The sequence below is a fragment of the Brachionichthys hirsutus genome, unplaced genomic scaffold (assembly GCF_040956055.1).
Source record: "Brachionichthys hirsutus isolate HB-005 unplaced genomic scaffold, CSIRO-AGI_Bhir_v1 contig_1021, whole genome shotgun sequence".
Taxonomy (NCBI): domain Eukaryota; kingdom Metazoa; phylum Chordata; class Actinopteri; order Lophiiformes; family Brachionichthyidae; genus Brachionichthys; species Brachionichthys hirsutus.
In genome coordinates, this window is record NW_027180357.1 from 28,978 (window position 1) to 51,034 (window position 22,057).

Sequence of the window (22,057 nt, forward strand, 5' to 3'; positions counted from 1 at the left end):
GGATGGAACTGCCAGGGAACAGGGCTAGAGGACGACCCAGGAGAAGAGACATGGATGTAGTGAGGGAGGACATGAGAGTGGCTGGTGTTGGGGAGGAGGATGCAAAGGACAGGCCTAGAGGACAACCCAGGAAAAGACACATGGACGTAGTGAGGGAGGACATGAGAGTGGCTGGTGTTGGGGAGGAGGATGCAAAGGACAGGGCTAGAGGACGACCCAGGAGAAGATACATGGACGTAGTGAGGGAGGACATGAGAGTGGCTGGTGTTGGGGAGGACGATACAAAGGACAGGGTGAAGTGGAGAACGTTGGGTTGCTGTGGCGACCCCTCACGGGACAAGACAGTCCAATAGTAGATTCCAGTGAGAGTCAGATAAAGTTTGTCTCCAAGAAACTTGCCTTTCACATCAACCAGACATTCTTCTCAGGTGCCTGGGAGATGACTGACATGTCCACCTGCCATGAGGACCCCGTGGTTCAGACTAGAAGGGGCCCAGTGGCAGCACAGGTGATGGAGGATTTACCAGGTACTGTGCCAGAATTGAAGGATGACAGGCGGTGTCCCATAAGTCAACAGACACAGCTTGACCAGCTTGAGGACAGTACGACAGGTCAGACCAGTAGACCCAGTGTACATACAAACATGAACACGCCATAAGTTTTGTATAAAAATGAGATAAAGTAGAAACACGCGCTTTCTCTGAGGTACCTGACATCATCCCTGTTTCTCTACTGAAAGGTGTTTCTGGAAGGAAAGCCACACCTTGATGGCACGCCCACATCCCTGCACCAGGCACCAAGGGGGGCATGTTGAACCTGAATATAAACAAGGACTAGCTACTATGCTTAACTACCGGTACTACTACTACTTCAGTTACTTATTTCTTACCTGTTGAATTTAATATTTAATCAGCTGCACGTTAGTCAGTCATTATAATGCTTTAAATAAAATGTAAATGATTTACTGCGCTTTAGGTGTTTTATTTGAATAGAGAATGCATGCTAGGCCGTTTTGACAGCCACGATGGATGGCTTAGAGACAGTGGTGAGGAAAGCCACGATGGACGGCTTAGAGACAGTGGTGAGGAAAGCCACGATGGACGGCGGCGATGGAAGATAATAAATTCTTAGCAGCACAAACTCCTCAGTGTTGTCCATCACATCCTTCACAAACAGAGGTCTGTTTCCTTTCAGGATATATCAAGTATCTATTCCAAAGTTTTCCATGAAGACCTCGTACTCTCTGGCTGATGCGTTGATGCAAATGGGAATGACAGATATGTTTGGCAGTGCTGCAGATTTCTCGGGTATTGCAGAGGGACACAATCTGTCCGTGTCAGACGTAAGGACAGAATAAGTGGTTTAACACATCCCTCCTTCCTTATGTTGCTGCTCACGCTGCATTGCTCCACAGGTGGTGCACAAGGCTACCCTGGATGTGGACGAGGCTGGGGCCACTGCTGCTGCTGCCACAGGCATTGGAATCACTCCTCATTCCATCCTCCTCGGCCATTTATTTAAAACATCCTCTTCCTGGACAAGATTGTCAACCCATGTTCATAAGTTCGATGTGAAAAAATGATATTTATTAGTCAGGCAATACATTTTTATTGCCCTTACAGTTTATGAATAAATGTGAACGGCATGTTAACAGACTGGATGTTTGAGGAGAATGTAGATCTGGACTCTTATTGCCTTGGAGGCCCACCCTGCCCTCTTCCTCTTCCACGTCCAGGCTGAGGTCCCCTTGTATTGCGAGGAGGACCTCTTCTTGGCCCTGGGGCATGGGTCACTGGAGCTCGGGGGTTTGGTGCAGTCAGCGACACGTCATTTTGTAGATTAACCCCCTGTTCTGCGGCACCTGGCTTGGTTTTGGTAGTCTTGCTCCCCTTCTCAATTACAACATCTGAGAACCCAAATGGAGAGCAAAAAGGGTGGTGAGGACAGTCGGGTGTAAATGACCAAACGGAGTACAATAAAAGGTTAGACCAGGGATTGATCGTACCAGGTGGAGGTTGCTCGTCTTCCTCGGAGGGAGGTGGTATTAGAGACTTGTTTGGCAGCAGGTCTTCCAAGTCTTTCATTACTTGATTTGTGCTGTCCTTGTTGTTCCTCCGATTCTTCTCCTCGTCTCGAGCCTACGGTGTCCCCCAATAAGATGGGCATTCATTCATTTGATTGACCAAAGCAGAACTGACACAACAAGAAGACGCTCGCCTGCACTGACCATTTGCATCTTCTTTTTAAGGTCCATATTTGCTTGTTGGTATGCCTTTGACACTGCATTCAGGTAGTAGATGGCCAACCTGTTGTATGGTACGTCTCAGACAAAATCTACAGTGATACGTGATCCATCGATCTTCTGTCTCGTTTCACATTTTGAAATGATACTTACACCATGAGGAGAACAGCAGGCAGAATGAGCCCAGGGTTAGTAGCATAGGCAAAAACTTTACCGATGAAGGCTGGCAGATCCTGTTTTATAGTCTGCATGACGATGACATACATCTTCTCCTGGCCACTGGGGATCAAATACATGTTCATCTAGTCTTGCTAATCTCATACATTTTATTATGTCTAAGCATAGATGTGCTTGACTGATCTGCCATGGGAAAGTAGATGCAAAGTCGCTTTCAAATAAATAAGGATTTCGTTATGCCCAGCTCATTTAAGGGCACAACCAAGAAGGATAGCACGGTTAGCTAATCATCAACCAGAGCAACCAAAACTACGCCGGGGAATCTGAAGGAACCAGCGATTCAGGACATAGATGGCCATATTGGAAAGGCCATGTCTTTATAGTCAAGGCCACAGGTGGAATGAGTCTTCTCGATGAGATGGGAGGAAGCCCGGCATGGAGAACTGAAGGAAGGAGCACCGAGAATGGCTGATGGCCATCACAATGTAGAATGTGTTCTTAGCTTGCTGGATGACAGCGGCTTCATTCATTCATTCACTTTCTTGGCTGCTGCATCCACCTTGTGGGTCACAGGTGTTGCTGGATCCTCCCATCTGACTGCCAGAGAGAGGTGGGCACGCCTAGGAAGCGTCACCAGCTCATCACAGGGCCACACTTAGACAGACAATTTGGAGTGATCAATTCACCTAAGATGCTTGTTTTTGGAGGGAACCGGAGAGAACCCACACAGACACGGAGAGAACATACAAACTACACACAGAGAGGAATCAAACCCAGAACCTTCCTGCTGTGAGGAGACAGCGCTAAACAATATGCCACCGTGCTGCCAGCCTAGACAGTGACTTATCATCTCAAAATACTAAAAACTAGCATGCGAATAAACAATATAGATATCAAATGACTCCAGACATATAAATTGAGTTCATTAATAAGTTGATGTGAATTTTGTTAACCTTCAAAATAAATAGAATCATTTTCTGCTACTATAAAAGTATTGTGTGATCTGATTGTACTGACCTGAAGGGGCCACAGTCAAAGGACGGTGACAAGGTCATGATGGTGTAGACGACAGGCAGCAGGCTCAGGAACAGCACCAGCAGCAACAGGCCCATGTAGAAGTTGTTGGACCGCGAGGCCTTGAAAACGCGCTCATGAGGAACATTGCAGCACATCACGGCCCAGCACTGGTAGTACATGGAGCTCAGGAGACGCAAAACGTTCAGACCCACCAAACCTGGGGCGTAGAATGCGCCCATCCTGAGGAAAACAACAGGATCCAACGTCATCGGTGTATTTCCTAAGAGTCTAGCTCCTATATAAATGAAAGACAATGCAAGCTTTTCTTTGATGGTTCTGAGACCTGCTACAAGTATCTAGGTATCTGTCTCATATATAAACGTCTCAGGCGCTGCAGAGAAGATCACAGGGTGTGAGCTGCCCAGGATGGGGGACCTCGACACCCGCCGCTGCCTCAATAACTCCCTGAGGATAATTGAAGACCCCACCCCCACAAACCACTATTTTCAATTTTCTCCTGCAAATGAATGAAATAATCTGAAGCAGGATTTAAAACTCGGTTCATTAATCTCTCTTCCTGCTTTTAAAAACTCATTGCTGTCCAAGAACACTGCACATGGTTTTTGCCACTTACTTTGAACATGTGTCATTGTGTTAGGGCTAGGGATGGCCTTAGGCGTCAGGGAGGGGATTAGGGGTTAGGGGCTAGGGATGGGATTAGGGGTTAGGTGTCAGGGAGTGGATTAGGGGTCAGGGAGTGGATTAGGGGTCAGGGAGTGGATTAGGGGCGAGCGATGGGATTAGGGGTTAGGGAGGGGATTAGAGGCTAGGGATGGTATTATGGGTCAGGGAGGGGTCAGGGGTTAGGGAGGGGATTAGGGGTTAGGGAGGGGATTTAGGCTAGGGATGGGATTAGGGGTCATGGAGGGGATTCGGGGTTAGGGAGGGGATTAGGGGTTATGAGTTAGGGTTAGTGGATGTTTATGCACCAGCAGGGGGCACTGAGGTCATCAAATGAGTTGCTTTTAGATGTCCCAATATCTAATATTGACACTAAAGAGGACTGAGCCTTCGCAGGTGCTGCCCTAAATTTACCTTTGAATATTAGAGCTGCCCAGACTCTTGAGAGGTTAAAGTTGTTGCCGAAGACTCATCTCTCATTGCTGATAGATGCATTTTGTGCATATTGGGGTGTAAATGAAAACTGGTTCTCAATTGACCTACCAGGCTAAACAAATGTTACATGCAAAATGTAAATAAAATAAAGAGCATACATATAGAAAATTTGGAGACAGAGAGAAAATAATCATATATAACATTACAGAATGTTATGCTGAAACAGCACATAAAATACAGACGCTAAGCAATTCACCATATCATTCCTTGATTGAAGATCAGTCCCAGCACATTCCCACTGATGTCAAACTCTCCATAGGAAGGCTGGAATCAAACCAACAACAGCTGCAGTAGTAAAACCAGGCTGAGTATCCTGTCTTTGTGTAATTAACTTCTCTTTGCAGTGTCCTGTTTGGCTGAACCTTAGGGATCAGCTGTCCTGCCAGATGTCATTGCACGGTATCAAGTTGACCCGTATCCAGTCAGCGCTGTGCTGCCCTCACGTTTAATTATAGCTACGCCATGATAACAATATAAATTATCAAATAGCTTGAAATTCAGTCAACCACAGCTACAACAATCTAAATATCACTCTTCACTTAACAGTGTCTTATAGGACAAAAACTAAATATGTATTTATTGCAATTTTTATTTTAAGCAATGAAACAAATGAAAACAAAAAGCACACATATTGTAACCCAAAGGGACACAGTCTGAATACTCACAAAGCCGGCCTCCAGGTCCCAGCACCAGCAGTAGTTCAGGAAGCGGACAATGACAGCGCGAGTAAAGTCACCAATCAGGATGGTCAAATAGGTCACCTGAATGTCCGACACAATCAGCTTCACAAACTCCTGAAAAAAATAAGAATAATTGATAAAGAACACATTAAAACCCAAACAATTAAATTACAAGGGGACGACGACAATTGGTTCCGAGGGTTTTGTCGTATGCCGACACGGTCATATGTCGCCCCATGAGAAAATCAACCGCTACCGCGTCGAGCATAACCTGCTCTTTGAATTCCAATCGGGCTTCAGAACATCCCACTCCACTGACACATGCCTCATATATCTGACCGACTACGTCAAGCGTGAAGTAGACGCGGGCAAATACTGCGGCATGGTCATGCTGGACCTCCAGAAGGCCTTTGACACCATTAACCATTCAATCCTATTGAATAAACTAAGGGCGATTGGTTTTGATAGCACATCAACAAACTGGATGAAATCGTACCTTGAGGGACGAGAACAAATGGTGGACATAAACGGAATGTAGGGTTTTACCAAACCCTCTTCCGGTTCTTGTTCTCCGTAGTGGGTGCGTATTCAATGAGGAGAATGTGGGTTAAGATTAAGACATTTATATAATTAACAGATCAGTACAATTAGTTCAGATATCAGCGCTGAGATTCCAACACAGCTCTCGTGCCCGCGCTTCATTGGAATCAAGACGCTTCCTTCTTCGTCCTCACGTCATTCTGTCCCCTAAAGGCGGGACTTTGCCCCAGCCAATCTAAGCCCATGTTTATCTGTGTTGTGTGATGTCACTGTTGTGATGCGTTCAATTGAAATCAGTCATTACAATAACAAACTAAACGTGGTGCGTCCCTGTTGTTCTGTCGGCATGTAAACACGTTGTGGAATCCCATCTACTATGGAAATTCCCTACAACTACCTTGTCCTCGTCCCTCCCGGTGAGCTGTGGGGTTCCTCAAGGCAGCATTCTAGGGCCGTTACTGTTCCTCCTATACATTAACGACATGAATGCTGCCTGTAACTGCAAATTGTTCCTGTTTGCTGATGACTCAGCACTCCTGATTTCGGGAGAGGACAAAGTGCAGGTTGAGGAGGCTCTCAGCTCTGAGGTCACCAGAATCCGTACTTGGCTTACGGATAACAAACTGTCACTACATCTTGGTAAAACCGAATCGATTCTTTTTGGGTCTAAACACTCTCTACGTGAGATAAATGTTAATGATTTCAAGGTCACAGTCGATAGATAATACTGCAGTGATCACGAGGGCCGGTCACTGTGTGTGTGTGAGGCGCAATGCATCATGGGAGTGACTGGGTTGTGCTTTTGGCACCATGAGTGAGAGGGGGGTTGCGTTGAATGTCATCAGTGCAGCATCCATGTGCAGTCAGGTCATCCTGTGTCACAATGAAGGCACTTGTTGACACAAGCTCAATTCCAGCGTGGTTCTCCTCCTTGAGCTCGCTACATTGGTGTCAGAAGTGGGATTTCTGGCTTCCAGAAGGATGGGGATGGAGGTCAACGAACCTGGGCGGGCAGTCAGAGCCACGCTGAAGACGGACCGACTTCCTGGCGGCTCCGGTGCACTGGGGCGTCAGCGCCCCCTGCTGGCTGAGCAGCCTGCTGCAACTGGGGCGCTGGAGCACCGTCGCCCCCTCTTGGCTGGGTGAGTTACTACAAGAGACTCTAAGACGCAGTGGCGGGCGGTGCATTTTACACCTAGGCCTTCAGTGAAGTCCAACTTAGTCCGACTTGAATAAATACCCCTCGGAATACCGTCATTTATGACACCACGGCTTTAGAAATAATGTACAAACACACACTCACGCACTACCGGGTGTTGCATCACCTCAATCGTGTACAACACGGGATATTTTTTCCAGAGCATTTAAAAATCAATAAACTGCATCAGCAATTAAAACTTATCACTATACGTGGTACTATCAAAGTTATAAATAAAAGGGAATTTAACATTATTTGTCCAAAACGTTTTAAAGTCCACCATGAATATAGGCAAGCTTTAAATTGCAAACTTGCAGTTTAATATAAGAAAGACCGCAACAAAACGGCCACATTTGTCTCGTTGTGTACTTCCACTACAATCACACAGCTGCACCGGCGCGCCACATTATTTACACACATTGCATTTACAGTATATCTGTGATTTTATTTCGTCATCATGTTAAATAAATAAAATGTTGGTACTCACCAAAACAGCTGTCCCCCAAAACAGTTATTTGAAAACAAAATCCATTCTCCTTTCTTAAAGTTCCTAAATCCAGTGTTGCTCCAAACATTAAATCGATCCCTTGCAAACAAAAGGCATTCCCAGCAGAACAATTTGCTGCGACTCTCGGAAGCTGTAAGCCAAAAGTTTGAAGCCTGGAAGTGGCGTACAAATGCTTTCCCCACCTGGGACAGGTTAGCTAGCTAGCTAGCTTGGACGACGTCGGCTCACGAGAGCTAGCTTCTCTGTAAAAGTCCGTCTTGAAAATGGCCTTTCAAGAATATCCACAACCAAATCCACACTTTCCCCTCCTTCGGCCATTGTGGGTTAAAAATGCAAGAATAGTTGTGGTTTTATTTTCGGACGGTCGCGCCGTACAGGCGTGCAGGTGTGCAGTTGATGACGCAATATGCATAGCGCTGCCCTCTCACACGGAGTATCCAATCACAGGCAGGAAGGCCTTACTTTCACCAACTCGTGATCTGATTGGCTATCGCAACTGTCTATCAACTCAACTCTACGAGCCCGTTCACTGACACAACACAGACGGCAAGCAGCGCAGATTCAGAAGGTCTCGGACGGATAGTATTTGCCACTGGTACTATGAAATCCGCCTGGCAACACAAGCTAGCTGAATTCTGATTGGATAAAAACTCTCACCTAAAAATACATCATTGGAATATAATATGACATGAATGTGAAGAATATATATATATATATACATAAAATTAAATTGATTTTATCATAAATATGATCATATATTCTTGATTTCTGGTTATGTTAGGCAAGCAGAGAAGGCCTTGCAGGCCCTGACCGCCCACCACTGCTAAGACGTCAGTCAAGCTGCCCAAATACAGTGGGATGACGCCGCTAATGCCCTTCATTGCCCAAGTCCAACTAGCAGCATCGTACAGTGGCTGGAGTGATGAAGAAGCCGCTGTTCACCTGGCCCTAGCGTTGGAGGGGAAGGCGGTGCAAGTGCTCCTTGATCTCGCCCCAGCGGAGCAGCAGGACCTCCACACCTTGACAACTGCACTACAGAGGCGGTTTGGACAGCGGCTTTTCGCTGACCAGGGCAGAGAGCAGCTGGCCAACCGACACCGCCAGGAAGGGGAGAACCTGGGCACCGTTGCCGCAGACTACCGCTGCTACCGGTGTGATGAGGTTGGTCACATCGCACGGGATTGTCCTGCTTCTGCTCCAAAGGCCAGACAGGCGGGAAACGACAGCGGAGTGGCTCAATGAGGGGACTGCCACTCCGACCTCCATACCCCCTCCAAGGTAGATGCACGCTGGTGGGCAGCTGTGGCCATACCAAAGGACTGTATCTGAACTGCTGGCTTGATGGACAGCCCTGCCAAGCCTTGATGGACACGGGGTCCACCATCTCCCTGGTAGGCACCGACACTCTCGTCTTACCTCCCACTGCATGGACGCCAACCGACACCAAGCTGATGACAGTGACAGGGGAAACAGTTGTCATGGGGGGGAAGCAGGTGGCTGACAGTGAGGGTCGGAGACCAGGAGGTGATCCATGAGTTCTGGCTTGACCAGTGTATCATCGGCCTGAACCTGCTGAACCGCTGGGGAGCCCAGGACGACGTGGTAGGGAAGGCTGTCACCCTTGGCGGAGAGACCATGGAGCTCCAGGCTGGCCGAGAGAGTGGGACCTGACCGAGGAGGCGCCACCAATCAGCTGCAGCCAGCAGCCTGGCACAACCCCAACCTGCCCCAGAACTGACCACAGAGTCAACTGTCGCCCCATCTACAGAGACAACCGAGGCCATATACCAGCTATGGCTATGCAGCAGCGATGGCCTAAATCCCCAGCAGCACCAGCAGCTGAAACACCTCCTCGATGGCTACAAAGACATTTTTGCTGCCAAAGATAAGGACTGTAAGCAGACTGGCCTGCTCCAGCACACCATTGAGACGGGTGATGTTCAACCCATTCGCCTACGACCTCATCGGCTGGCCCTTTTGAGATGGCAGACGGCGGAGGAAATGGTCCGTGAGATGCTTACTGCTGGTGTGATCGAGCCATCAAATAGTCCATGGGCTGCCCCGGTTTTCTTGGTGAGGAAGAAGAATGAGCGTAGACTACCGGCGCCTCAATGCAGTCACCAAGAAAGACTCCTACCCACTCCCGCGCATCGATGACGCCCTCGACTACATCGCTGGGTCCAGCTGGTTCAGTTCCCTTGATCTCCGCAGTGGCTATTGGCAGGTGGAGCTGGCCCCCGAAGCAAGACCAAAGACTGCCTTTACCATCGGCCAGGGGCTATGGCAGTTCCGTGTCATGCCGTTTGGACTCTGCAACGCACCAGATATGTGCCGCGGAGTCGTTGTGTGGTGTACCTTGATGACCGGCTGGTGCATGCCACTGACTTCGACGGAGCCCTGGCCAACCTGGGTGAGGTTTTTGCTGCCATTCGCCAGGCCGGGTTGCGACTGAACCCTGCTAAATGTCATCTGCTGTCCAGGGAGACGGAGTTCTTGGGCCATGTGGTTAGCGTGGTGTGGCTACTAACCCAGCGAAGGTGGCTGCAGTTCAAGAATGGCCAACCCCAGCCAATGTCAATGAGCTGCGGAGCTTCCTGGGACTGGCTTCGTATTACTGGCGGTTCGTCCAGGGCTTTGCCACCATTGCCGACCCACTGCACCGCCTCACCAACAAGGGCCAGCCGTTCAACTGGGACGACAAATGCGCAGCCGCCTTTGCCCAACTCAAGAGAACTCTCACTGAAACCCCAGTGTTGGCGTACCCCAATGCTCAGCTGCCCTTTATTGTGGACACAGACGCTAGCAACGTCGGCATCGGGGCTGTCCTCTCCCAGCAGGGGGAAGAAGGAGAGCGTGTGGTGGCCTACTTCAGTCGAGCGCTGAGCAGAGCAGAGAAGAACTACTGCGTCACTTCTAAACCCTGAAGACCAGGTGGCCCGCTGGCTGGAGGTCCTCCAGGGATATGACTTCGACATCCAGCACCGGGGGGGGGGGGCGACTTCACGGCAACGTTGATGCGCTCTCCCGGCGTCCATGTGCAGCGGTAGAGTGTCGCTACTGCCGGCGGCAGGAGGAACGGAGCCAGATGACACTCAGCGTGGCCAGCGCCAGCCCCTCCAACGATGGAGAAGGATGGCTCCCGCTGACCACTGAGCAGCTGAAGCAGCAGCAGGAGGCTGATGTGACTCTTGCATTGGTGGGGGGCTGGCTGGAGGCGGGACGCCGTGTCTGCCCTGGGGCCCGAAGTGAAGGCTTACCACTCTCAGTGGTACAATACAGTAATCTCCAGCAAAGAAGAGATTACCTATTTGGGCTGTGTTCTTGACAAATACCTGTCTGGCGATAGTATGGCAACTAAGGTGATCAAAAAAGTCAATCAGGGAACAAACTTCCCAGAGCAAACTGATTCAGCTACTCCTCAATCTGGGGCCCATCTGTGGGAAGACCACTGGCTTATTCCTTCTAACTCTTGTATCTTCCCAACATTGTTGTGTTTTGACAAACGGTCCAATTTTTCAACCGACAGTTAACTCAGGAAGTCGACAAACCAGAGCATGTCCTCTGGAAAATGCTGTTCTGTGATAGGATGCCTGACTGTACCTACAGTCAGAAGTATGAAGTGTGAATAAAACTGTGTAGCTGCTGTGTAGGCTGTAGACAACATAATCTATCATCAAATAAACATAATCTGCTCTCATACTGTTGCTGCAAATTGTGAGAGGCCTTGAAAATCTATTCATGTGATCAAGGACAACCGCTTGAAAACGTTTCGTTATAGGAGAGGTGGGGGCTATGGGACACAGAATTGTCAAACAGCGGCTCACAATGGAGGTTTGGGGAATATGAACAATTCTGTCCAAAAAATATATTTCTCCCGTGGCCACAAACATTTCTGAATATTATACAGCATCTAGACTGACCCTTCCCACTGCTGTCTCCCAGCAGGGTCCTCGAATGACGTCGGCGGGGTGCACAGCTGGAGGAGGAACATCTGTCGTGTTGAAGAAAGAGCTGTAGTTGGTATAGTACTCATTGAAAGTCCACTCAGTGGCATTCTTGATCAACTTCTCACTCTCCAGCTGAAGAACAGAAAGCAGATCAAAGCATGATCTCACACCAGTTCCAACACCCCGGATGAGTCGCAGCTCATCGCAGAGCCACAGATAGACAAACATTCAAGAAAATTTGAAGTGACCAATTCACCTAAATTGCATGATTTTGGTGGTTGGAGGAAGCCAGTGAACCTGGAGAACATACAAACTGCACAGAACAACCCCAAGTGGATTTGAACCCAGGACGTGTGGGGCAACAGTGCTACTCACTGCACCACAGTGCCACCTTATTATCCATTTATTCTTAACATGATTACATTCATAGTCCTTGTCAACTGATATTTGTCCATCCTCTCCTCCATCTAAGCTGTCCTGTCTACCTGAAAGTTTCTTCTTCTGCAGGTCTTGATTATGATGATATTAAAAAAATGAACAGATGCAATGCAACCATTTTGATTTAAAATAATTAAGAATCAATTAAAACACATCATATAATATATCAGGTGCCGGACAAAACACAGCAAATGTCTTAGCGGCAGTTGTTACCATAGAAACATAATAGAAATAGCCTAAAGGCAAGGTAGCCCATCTGTTTAGCAACAAGAAGAAACATATCTCTCATACCCTGGCATTGACCTCATCAAACAGGGCAAAGAGGAAGGTGTAAAGATTCCCCAGGAAAAGAGCAAATATTCGTCCCAGCTGCCACTTGAGGGCAATACGGGGGTGATAATCTTCCAATTCTGCAATGGTCTCAAACAGAGGAGGACAAACCAGCCCCAGCAGTGACATCACAAACTCAACCTTAACAATGAGACAAAAGAAGAGGGTTAGCGATCTAATCGTTGCTACTACTACGACTACTTTGCATCGTCCTCCCCAACACCAGCCACTCTCATGTCCTCCCACACTACCCGTACTACCCATAAGGCTGCATTAGTGATCTTAGTGATCTCATGAAAATTCACAGCTCCTCATTTTCTTCTGGAATAATAATCTTAACATAGCTTTGCTAAAGAGTAAAAGGTAGCGAAAATTGAATTGTCTAACTTGCCTCATTTTGTTCAAACCATGACAGATTTTCATTGTTTGTCTTTGCAAACTCCTGAGAACGTTTCACCACAAAGTAGATAAGGTATCCACTGCCTCCAAGGCATGCTGTGATCAGAAAGTTTGCCAGAACCCTCAGGAAGCGCCGGAGATGGATGTTCTCATCTTTCTGGTTCTCCTGTTCATCCACGATGGATTCCTTCAGTGGTGCAAAATTGCAATTAATTGATGCACCAAAAGTTTTCTGATCGTGAACTTTAGAATGTTTTTATGGGAAATTAGAGGGAAACCATTGCTGGCCGTGACACAGAGCTCATTCCCCCCAACATGAATGCAACATAAGACACCTACTCACCTTGAAGCTGGTGGTAATGGAGGCATACTTATTGTCTGCTGTCTCAGGGTTTCCTATCAGATAGTCCCAGCTGGTGAACATCTTCCAGCTGAAGGTGAACTCTCCCTCCTCTGCCCCATCTCCCCCTTCATTTGCATTACGGGCCATCCTGAGAAGAGAATGAGCAGAAAAAACTCCAGGAAAATCAACTCTTTCTGCATGCACAGCAATTAGTTTCCCTGCTTACACTAGTGCATCTTGTCTTACGTTCTCATGACAACCATCAGGCTATATCCAAAGATCCCAACGCCCACCAAAAGGTATGACAGGGGGAGTCTGAACTGCAGGACCCCAATTGTGCGTTCATTGTTGTAGTACCCATAAAATAAAAAGGAGTACTTGCAGTAGCCCTGTAAATTACAAATAAATATTCAAACTTGCAAATACACATCACAATGACACTTAAGAGCACTGCGACCTGTCCTTGGGAAAGATGTTATGGTTACAGAGACAGATGGTCCCTATCTGATGGTGGAAGGAACCGGAGAGTAGAAAATAATCCCAATTTTCCACCGAAACAGATTCATTTATCTTAAATATCGGTGTTGAAAGCTCATCTGTGGGGTAATACCGGTATGTCTGTTCTGTATAAATAGTTGTAGAAATCATCCATCCTGTTCAGATACCATTTAGCTGGTTTTATTGTTATTGTTTAATTCTTATTTAATTATAAATTGTTAAAGACAGATCCTCACCCCAAAGTCAAAGAGCACAGCGTAGTCCATGGCTGTGGGTTGCTCCTCTCTCGGCACAGTTTTCCTTGGAATGGAGCCATAGGGAAGACCCATAAGAATCTAAAGACAGACGGAAAAGCTCAACACCAACAGTGTCTGGCATCAAGTATTATCATGTATTCCAAGGCTGGCCGTACCTCAGGTAACATCACCAGGCCAAACATAAACCCAAACAGTACCAGATTCAGGCCGTACATCCATCTCAGAAAAATAAAGTAAGATGCCACAGATGATCCAAAATGACCTATAATTAGAAATATAAAGTATCAGAAATAGTGAGAATAGGCTCAGTAATACTTTTTCAGGTAATGTCATTACCAACTTTCTACTTCCTTTATCTTCCTCTCCCAGGGTATGCAGGCAGTTTTGAAGTTCTCAAAATCACGCTTAAATTTGATACATTTCTGAAATTAAAAAAATTATAGATTAGTTATTATATCTTACCGTACTTACTTATTTACTTGAGGGTGAAATATCTACTAACAGTGTTCTCCAAAAAATTATAAAGATGGTGACTTGTTTAAAGACACAATAAACAATTTAGAAAAATCATGAAATTATTCCAAAGAGCTATTGAGTCCCTAAAAGTACAAGGACCTCGAAGTGATTGAAATCATTTTGAAATACCAATTTATGTTGTTAAAATACCAGTTAAGATTACAGATTAAATAGGGTTTTAACAACATTATTTAAAAATAGTATTGGATATCAGTCTTCCTGGAGTTTTTGATTATCATGTCCAAGATGTGTGTCATCTTTCTTTGTTTGTTTTTCTGATTTAAAATATCTTTCAGAAAAGTTTTGTGTACCGGTAGGTTAGGAAGATCCACCCAATCTCCTATGAACAAGGAGGGCAAAATTTAATTCAACCATCTTCCACCACTTATTGGGGACCGGCTCGGGGAGGCAGCATTCTCACCATGGATTTCCATTTTGCTTATTAAAGACTGTATTTAGTGATTTTGGTCTCTGCATCTTGGGATCCACCAGTTACACAACCATCAAATTACCTTTGATATCAGGACTTTGAATGCATATAGCCTCCGGCCTTTTCCTTTGCCAAGAGCTCCTTCAAACTTTTCAACAAACTCCTGAGACTCCCTGTTAGACCAAGCAGAGAAACGATTAAAATGTGACATATGAATGAATTAGTTAGTGGTCGCAGGATGTAGAAAGGACACGTTTGGGATGACTGACTGATTGATGGTACATTCTGTATTCCAAGAGAAAGACTTGGCAAGCAGCAGGTCAGTTGGCCACAACAGTGTCAAGCTCATGAAAAAGTCAAAGGGCTTATCAGGTTCCTTTTCTTACAGTGGTATGTACACAGAAAAATATACGAAAAGAGCAAACTCTTAAGCCTACACAATTCCCAGCCCAGCCAGATCTGGCAAGGAAGGTTTAATCTGGTCACATGGGTGTATCTGATCTGCGCAAACAAAGGTGAGCAGAACCTATTTGATTAATTCTGCCAGATAGTAGCTTGGTCTTGCAAGAGCGTACGAGTTAAAGTCGTATTTGAAGTAACGCCCGTTTAATAAAGTAACGTTAAAGTTTGCATTCTGTGAAAAGCACACGGACGAAGCAGATCAGCGCAGTTGGAGAGGATAAGAATAAATGTGAAAAGAATAAATGTGATAAAACGAGATAAGTGTGCACTATAAAACAAGAGGACCCCGCTATCAATATAAAGAGTTAATAAAGGGTAAGGGCGTTTGAAAACGTGGTTTGGTCTCTGCAGAGACGCAATCCGAAAACTGCATTGGTTATGAATGATTATACCACAATTTGTCCTCTCACGTATTAAAATATAGTCTGTGTGGTAATTAATGCCCTGGAAAGCAGCGCGGCGGGTTTCAAGACCCCAGGACGAAAAGATTAAATATTAGATAGGCGATCGGGCCTACTTGGCCCGGTTGTGAGTGCGTTAGCGACACCATTTTAATGTTTTGTTTTAATTCGATCATACGTCAAATAAAAGCAGCATAAATTGTTTACAGACGGTTTTGACGTATAATTCTAATTAGGGTTCCGGAGTAAAAAAGCAGCGCTTAGAGGTTTCAAGACCTGTACTCTTGGGATAAAGTGAGAATAGAGCGGGGTCCGAAAGACGTCTAATAGCTAATTTAGATAGGAAAAATTGATTGTCTGTTAAAGTGAAATGTTGAGTCAAAATGGCTGCTGATGGCTCATCAGCAGGGCCATGGGGGGAGATGTTATGCAAACTTGCTGTGAATGGAATACACACACACACAGCTAGCGTGGGGGAGCATGGAGATCTAAGGTTGCTATAAGTAAAAGACGGATGGATGGGGGGGGGGAACTGCAGCCCCGTCTTATCCATTCGAGGGAGACAACACCCCCACCTGAGAATAAACACCTAAATATAGAAACATATGTAGAATTGCAAAGCAGTAATAAGATACTGGTTGAAGAAATAACTGATGATGTATAACTTCTAAGAAGAAGACGGAAGAAGTCATGTGTTTCGGTAAGTGAAGGAAAAAGTCGTTTAAGAAAGAAGGGAGAACTGGAAGACAATGGAGAACGGGTAAGTATGAGAGAAGGACACATGTAATAAGGAAAAATGCTGCTTAAAGAGTTTAAGAATATCTTCCAGGTGCAGAAGGAGCCGCATGACACGGAGACAAGATGGCGAGCAGGACAACAGCCGAAGCGGCGACCTCCAGACCGGAGCATTGGAGGCAGGTCTACACAGGATTAGAGAGGAGACAATTTAAGAAAACCCCAGATCAGCATAGTGGAGGTAAAATCACAAAATGGTGGGTTCAGGGAGGACGAGTGGCTGAATGCCTGTCTTTTTATGGCTGAGTGGGGGTGAGAAGGGCCCTCTCAAGTCCACTCGGTCTTGGGATGCGTTTGAAGCCATTCGACCCCCACCATTTGCTCAGCTAAGCACAGGAATGGGGATGTACCAGATCATCCCCCCACTTTTATGACTCTGAGCTCTGGAACGAGGGAGATAGTAGCCACAGGGAGTTTTCTTAAGAACAAACACGCACATGCTAAGGGTGACAGGAGCAGGGGGTTAGAAGCACAGAACGGTGAATAGGTACGATGCTGTGTTTCTGTAATTATGTAAGTATGACACACAAACCATCCGAGAAGGTTCCAAGACTATTGATGATGATCCAGCGACGGACAAGAACAGGTAAAATGCACAGACACACAAACACTACACCTCAAGTAATCATGACGACCACAGGAGAATAAACGTGTAGTCTGAATAAGAATAATAGGCTTTTATGGCCCAGTGAGGCCTCAGTTATATAGTTGAAAATGTAACTCTGGGACTGTTTTTCTAGTCAGCAGAGGGGTTGCCATTTGGTTATCACACACCTAATCCACCCTTAATGCCCCAAAGTGGGGGGCGAATTCCAGACCTGGGGAAGGAGACACTACAAAGACAGTTTATACTGTGGGTCAATAAAATGTATTTCCAGACCAAGCAAACCAGAGGTCTGGCATCAGCAGGGGACCAGAGTGGACGCCTCTGACTCCGGTGCTGTGTGGTGGGGGTGAGTCACACTTTGTTAAAGACACACACACACACGCATATAGATGAGCCTCATGTAGTGAGGGCTGTGTTTTAGGAACGCAGCCCTCATGAGAGGGAGATCCTGTAGTAGCAAGAGTTACGCACTCTCATTTAAAACACATTATTAAATGACTGAGATGTCAAGAAAGGGGAAGGCCCTTCTTAGGCCCCACCGGAGAGAATGGCACCACCACACGGCCCAGTCGGTGAAGCTCTGCGGTCCACTGAGCGTCCAGACGGTGAGAAACAAAATCCTACTCATCTGAACATGCGGCATCCTCACCTGAGCTGAAATGTAAATTATCTTGTAAACACTAGGGCTGAAGTTGTAATTATCTTGTAAATACATGAGTAAACTTCTAGATATCTTGTAAGTACATGTGACGTTTGTTTGACATGAATATTGGGACTACTTTAAGACAAAGACATGACTCAATTCAGATGTGAATTGGAGACTAAGACTAGACGGAAACGACGAGACGGACTTCTGCTGGTCCGAGCAGAAGAGAAGTAGGAAGAGACGGGTGGACAATCTGGCCTGTGATGTCAGGCCGAGAGCAGGAGATGACGTGAGGTTTTGGTAAATATGAGAATAAAATTCATGATCTCAGAGGATGCCTGAAGAAAAACCCAAAACATGTGATGCCACTGCGCCTAACCAGGGACGGCGACGGACAGGTGACGCACACCAATACACAATTTACATTGCTGGATGCAGAACACAACAATAAATTGCCGTCTCCTAGAGACGGTGGAGATGCATGGATAACCACAGATGGGAGATTTTACTGACACAACAGAGGCGCTGTTTAGACAGACGTTGATTCAGTCACTGAAACCTAAAATACAATCACATTTAGTTGACATAATTGATTTAGCAGAGAACCTCAGAGCAGTGGGCTAAATATGTGACTCATTTCGTTGATAAATACATGATTGAAAAAGCCGATGTGTACACTGTGCTAACTAAAACTCAACTACAGTTAGCCAAAGCACAATTACTAAGCAATAAACAACAAGGTGAATCGGTGAAGCACCTTACACAGACCAATGTGTTTGATGTGACGGAGATGGATGCAGTGATGTTCCAGCGAGGCCCGGTACCACGGAGAGGTTCTGGTAGACCTCCAAGAGGGAGAAGCATTGGAACAGATGGATGTTTCATCTGTGGGTGTCTTGGTCATTGGGCTAGACGCTGTCCGTATGACGGACGACATGGCTTTCCTAAGGAGGTGACGGTGAGTCCCGATGTGAAGGCTCGAGGGGGTTTCCTGTCCAATAATTAGCCCGTCAGGGGACGAGGGCCCCGGGCTTCACGAGGATATTCACATCATCAGTATCCCCAGACACACCTCCCTCTCATCTAAATGTATCTCACACTAATTCTGTAGTACAGCTCTTGTCTCCATGTACAAGAAAATCTTCTGCAGGACCCAGACGTCACACCAGGAGACTGAACCCAGAGAGAGGGTTCTGAGAGAACATTGTGAACAGAACCTGGGATCCCCTCAAGCTGTACAGAAGCACAGTGCAGCCTGGAGATGAAAGGAAACATCCAGAAGATCAGTGATTGGTGGCACGAGTCCCGCAACATCGGAACTGACCCACCAACGGAAACGGAAAGAGGACTCGGTGAGACCAGAAAACACCTGAGTGAGACGGAGGAAGAGAAGAAGACAGGTGGAGTATAAGAATGAGAGGAGGCCCCGTGTGGAACACGGGATAGATAGTTATGTTAGACCGGCATTGTGTTCTAATAATGACCGTATAGTTTTTAGGGTGTAGAATAGTTAGGGGGGATGCTTTGAATAATAATAAACTGGAGGAGTTATATATTAGTTCAGTAGTAGAGTAGCGCAGGACAGCAGTGAAGGAGAGCAGGAGTACGATAGAGTAGCGTGTGTGAATGAGAGTCTCAGGGAGACAGAAGTCAAACGGAGTAGATGGATGGATAGAAAGTGAATGACTTCAGGTGTGCAGCGTCATCAGAGCGGAATGATGGAGAATGTGGAGCGGAAGAGAAGAAGCGTGTGCAGCTAGACTAGAACAGGACAAGAAGTAAGGAGTGGTAGTAGTATATTTTGTTGTGAGTAATAGTAGATGGACTGATTAAAATTGTGTTTTTGCTTTTGTTGAGAGGAGGACCACAGGAATCTTTCAGAGGAGAACTTTCTCTTTGAAGAGGGGACATATAACGGGGACGCGGGCCATCAGCCGGGTGCTCCTAACAGCAACAGTGAGATGGCAGGATGTATAGGTGCTGCAGCGCTCTTTCATCCATTTGAGAAAAGGGGGGGGAGAACTCCCCCATCTGAGAATAAACTAAAAACCTAGGAAGGTAGATTGTCTGTAAATAGATGATTACTAGCAAAGAAGAAGGAAAGAGTGATGTTTTGGTAATGGAAGCACAAGAAGAAGTTTAATGATGGTGGAGATTTAAGACGGATTGAGAAAGTTTTGGAAGACACAAAGAAGGTTGAAGGAGATGTAAGAAGATGGAGCTGAGGAGAAGAAAAAAGGAAAGTGATGTGTTGGAAACAGGAAAAGGAAATGTTTAGAAGAACATGTAAGAAAAAAGGTGTTTTAAAGGTGTTCGAAGACTTTTGATTTCAGAGGAAACAAAGGAATGCTGGATGGTGAAGACCACATGACAAAGACACCTGGACAGGACAGGCAGGGAGGCGTGTCTCTGTCTCTCTTTTCTTTCACCCATTCAGGTCCAGAGATCCAGACCTGTGCAAAGGAAATCCAGTCCCGTCAACGACATGGGAATTCCACGGGGCGTCCTGAATGCATCTAACCAACTGACCAACTAACCTGAAGGGGGCTAACATTGTTTAGACGATATCCAATAAAGATGATAGGATCAGCTGTGTGCAATAAAATGATCAATGTTTACTAATCCTACCAGGGGTTAAGTCAGTTCATCACTAGTTGCAGGCACCGCTCATAATACATATTAAACTACTAACATTTAGAGATTCATCACTAGCTGGTAAAGTTAATGTTCTGTTACGGAACGCTGCATGTTTAATCTGGTTGTTCTAGACGGAGACTTTTCAGGATTTAGAGCGAATAACAATGGAATTATAGGATATTAATGTGTTTGAATGCTTTTGGTTTGATGGGGTTATGGTTTAACTTTAATGAAGGGAAGTTATGGGGAATTTTATTGTGTTGAGTAGATACAGTTGTGGGAATGTTTATGACGGGTGGAGGCTGTTGTGTACTATGTATACGGCAGCTATGATCAGGTGTATCGATCGAGCGGTGGGGGAGGCTGCCATTCCCCCGCCGACCTGATGATGGAGCAGGAGGCCCGGCTGGACACGGGGCTCCAAGGAAGGAGGAGCCGGAGGGACCCTGAGGGAATGTTCCCACCGGTTCTGAGGATGACGAAGAAGAACATCATCTATAGTCGGGTTTGCATGCTACATGACACACTGTTGCTAAGGCTAACACATGGTGACTGTGCGCAGGGAGAGGTAATGATAATTGTGTTTAGTTTTCTTGTGGGGATTCTAGATCTCTGTCTTATAGGGTTTTTAGCGTCCCTTGTGGGCGTCGTAGGTGAGGCTAGCTCACTCACAAGGCTAGGCCTTGGAAATGTTTAGATTTTTCCACTTTGTTGCACGACACGCCTTTGCGCCGGTTTGTGAGTTCAAGCTGAATTCCCTGGGATGGACGTTCACGTGTCCTGGAAGTAACGTCAAGCTCCCGAGGGGGGGGGGGCTTCCAGGCTGTGACAACCCGCTGCTTTTCCATCCGCTGGACGGGGACACTCATGGATCGGTTGCGGGGTCCTCATATAGGTTGCACCATACATTGGTTTATGGAGTGACCCGGTTGGGTCACACCATCAGGGGAAGTTGTAGGGAATTTCCATATTAGATGGGATTCCACAACGTGTTTACATGCCGACAGAACAACAGGGACGCACCACGTTTAGTTTGTTATTGTAATGACTGATTTCAATTGAACGCATCACAGCAGTGACGTCACACAACACAGATAAACATGGGCTTAGATTGGCTGGGGCAAAGTCCCGCCTTCAGGGGACAGAATGACGTGAGGACAAAGCAGGAAGCGTCTTCATTCCAATGAAGCGCGGGCACGAGAGCTGTGTTGGAATCTCAGCGCTGATATCTGAACTAATTGTACTGATCTGTTAATTATATAAATGTCTTAATCTTAACCCACATTCTCCTCATTGATTACGCACCCACTATGGAGAACAAGAACCGGAAGAGGGTTTGGTAAAACCCTATACTTTCTTATATTAAACTGCAAGTTTGCAATTTAAAGCTTGCCTATATTCATGGTGGACTTTAAAACGTTTTGGACATGTTAAATTCCCTTTTATTTATAACTCTGATAGTACCACGTATAGTGATAAGTTTTAATTGCTGATGCAGTTTATTGATTTTTAAATGCTCTGTAAAAAATATCCTGTGTTGTACACAATTGAGGTGATGCAACACCGGGTAGTGCGTAAGTGTGTGTTTGTACATTATTTCTAAAGCCGTGGTGTCATAAATGATGGTATTATGAGGGGTATTTATTCAAGTCGGACTAAGTAGGACTTCACTGAAGGCCTAGGTGTAAAATGCACCGCCCGCCACTGATGTAACGTGTATGGATTGCAGGCTGGTGGCGGTGATGCAGGACAGTAGTCTGACAGCGTCTACTCGTTGCATTTATTCTGGTCAGAACAACAGAAAAACATAAAT

General features: G+C 46.1%; 1 protein-coding gene across 1 annotated transcript; it reads right to left on the reverse strand.

Annotated features, from left to right (window-relative positions):
• Positions 1-1,688: 1,688 nt before the first annotated feature.
• On the reverse strand, positions 1,689-20,739 carry LOC137913996 (transmembrane channel-like protein 2-B). The gene is made up of 17 exons (XM_068757616.1): positions 20,627-20,739; positions 14,779-14,869; positions 14,091-14,172; positions 13,906-14,012; positions 13,730-13,828; positions 13,242-13,384; positions 12,996-13,143; positions 12,645-12,839; positions 12,215-12,394; positions 11,459-11,617; positions 5,278-5,406; positions 4,809-4,876; positions 3,437-3,676; positions 2,396-2,521; positions 2,228-2,306; positions 2,006-2,138; positions 1,689-1,906 (listed from the first exon to the last, which is right to left on the reverse strand). Exons 1-17 carry the CDS (start codon positions 20,737-20,739, stop codon positions 1,689-1,691), a joined length of 2,310 nt encoding a protein of 769 aa, XP_068613717.1.
• Between the last annotated feature and the right edge of the window lie 1,318 nt (positions 20,740-22,057).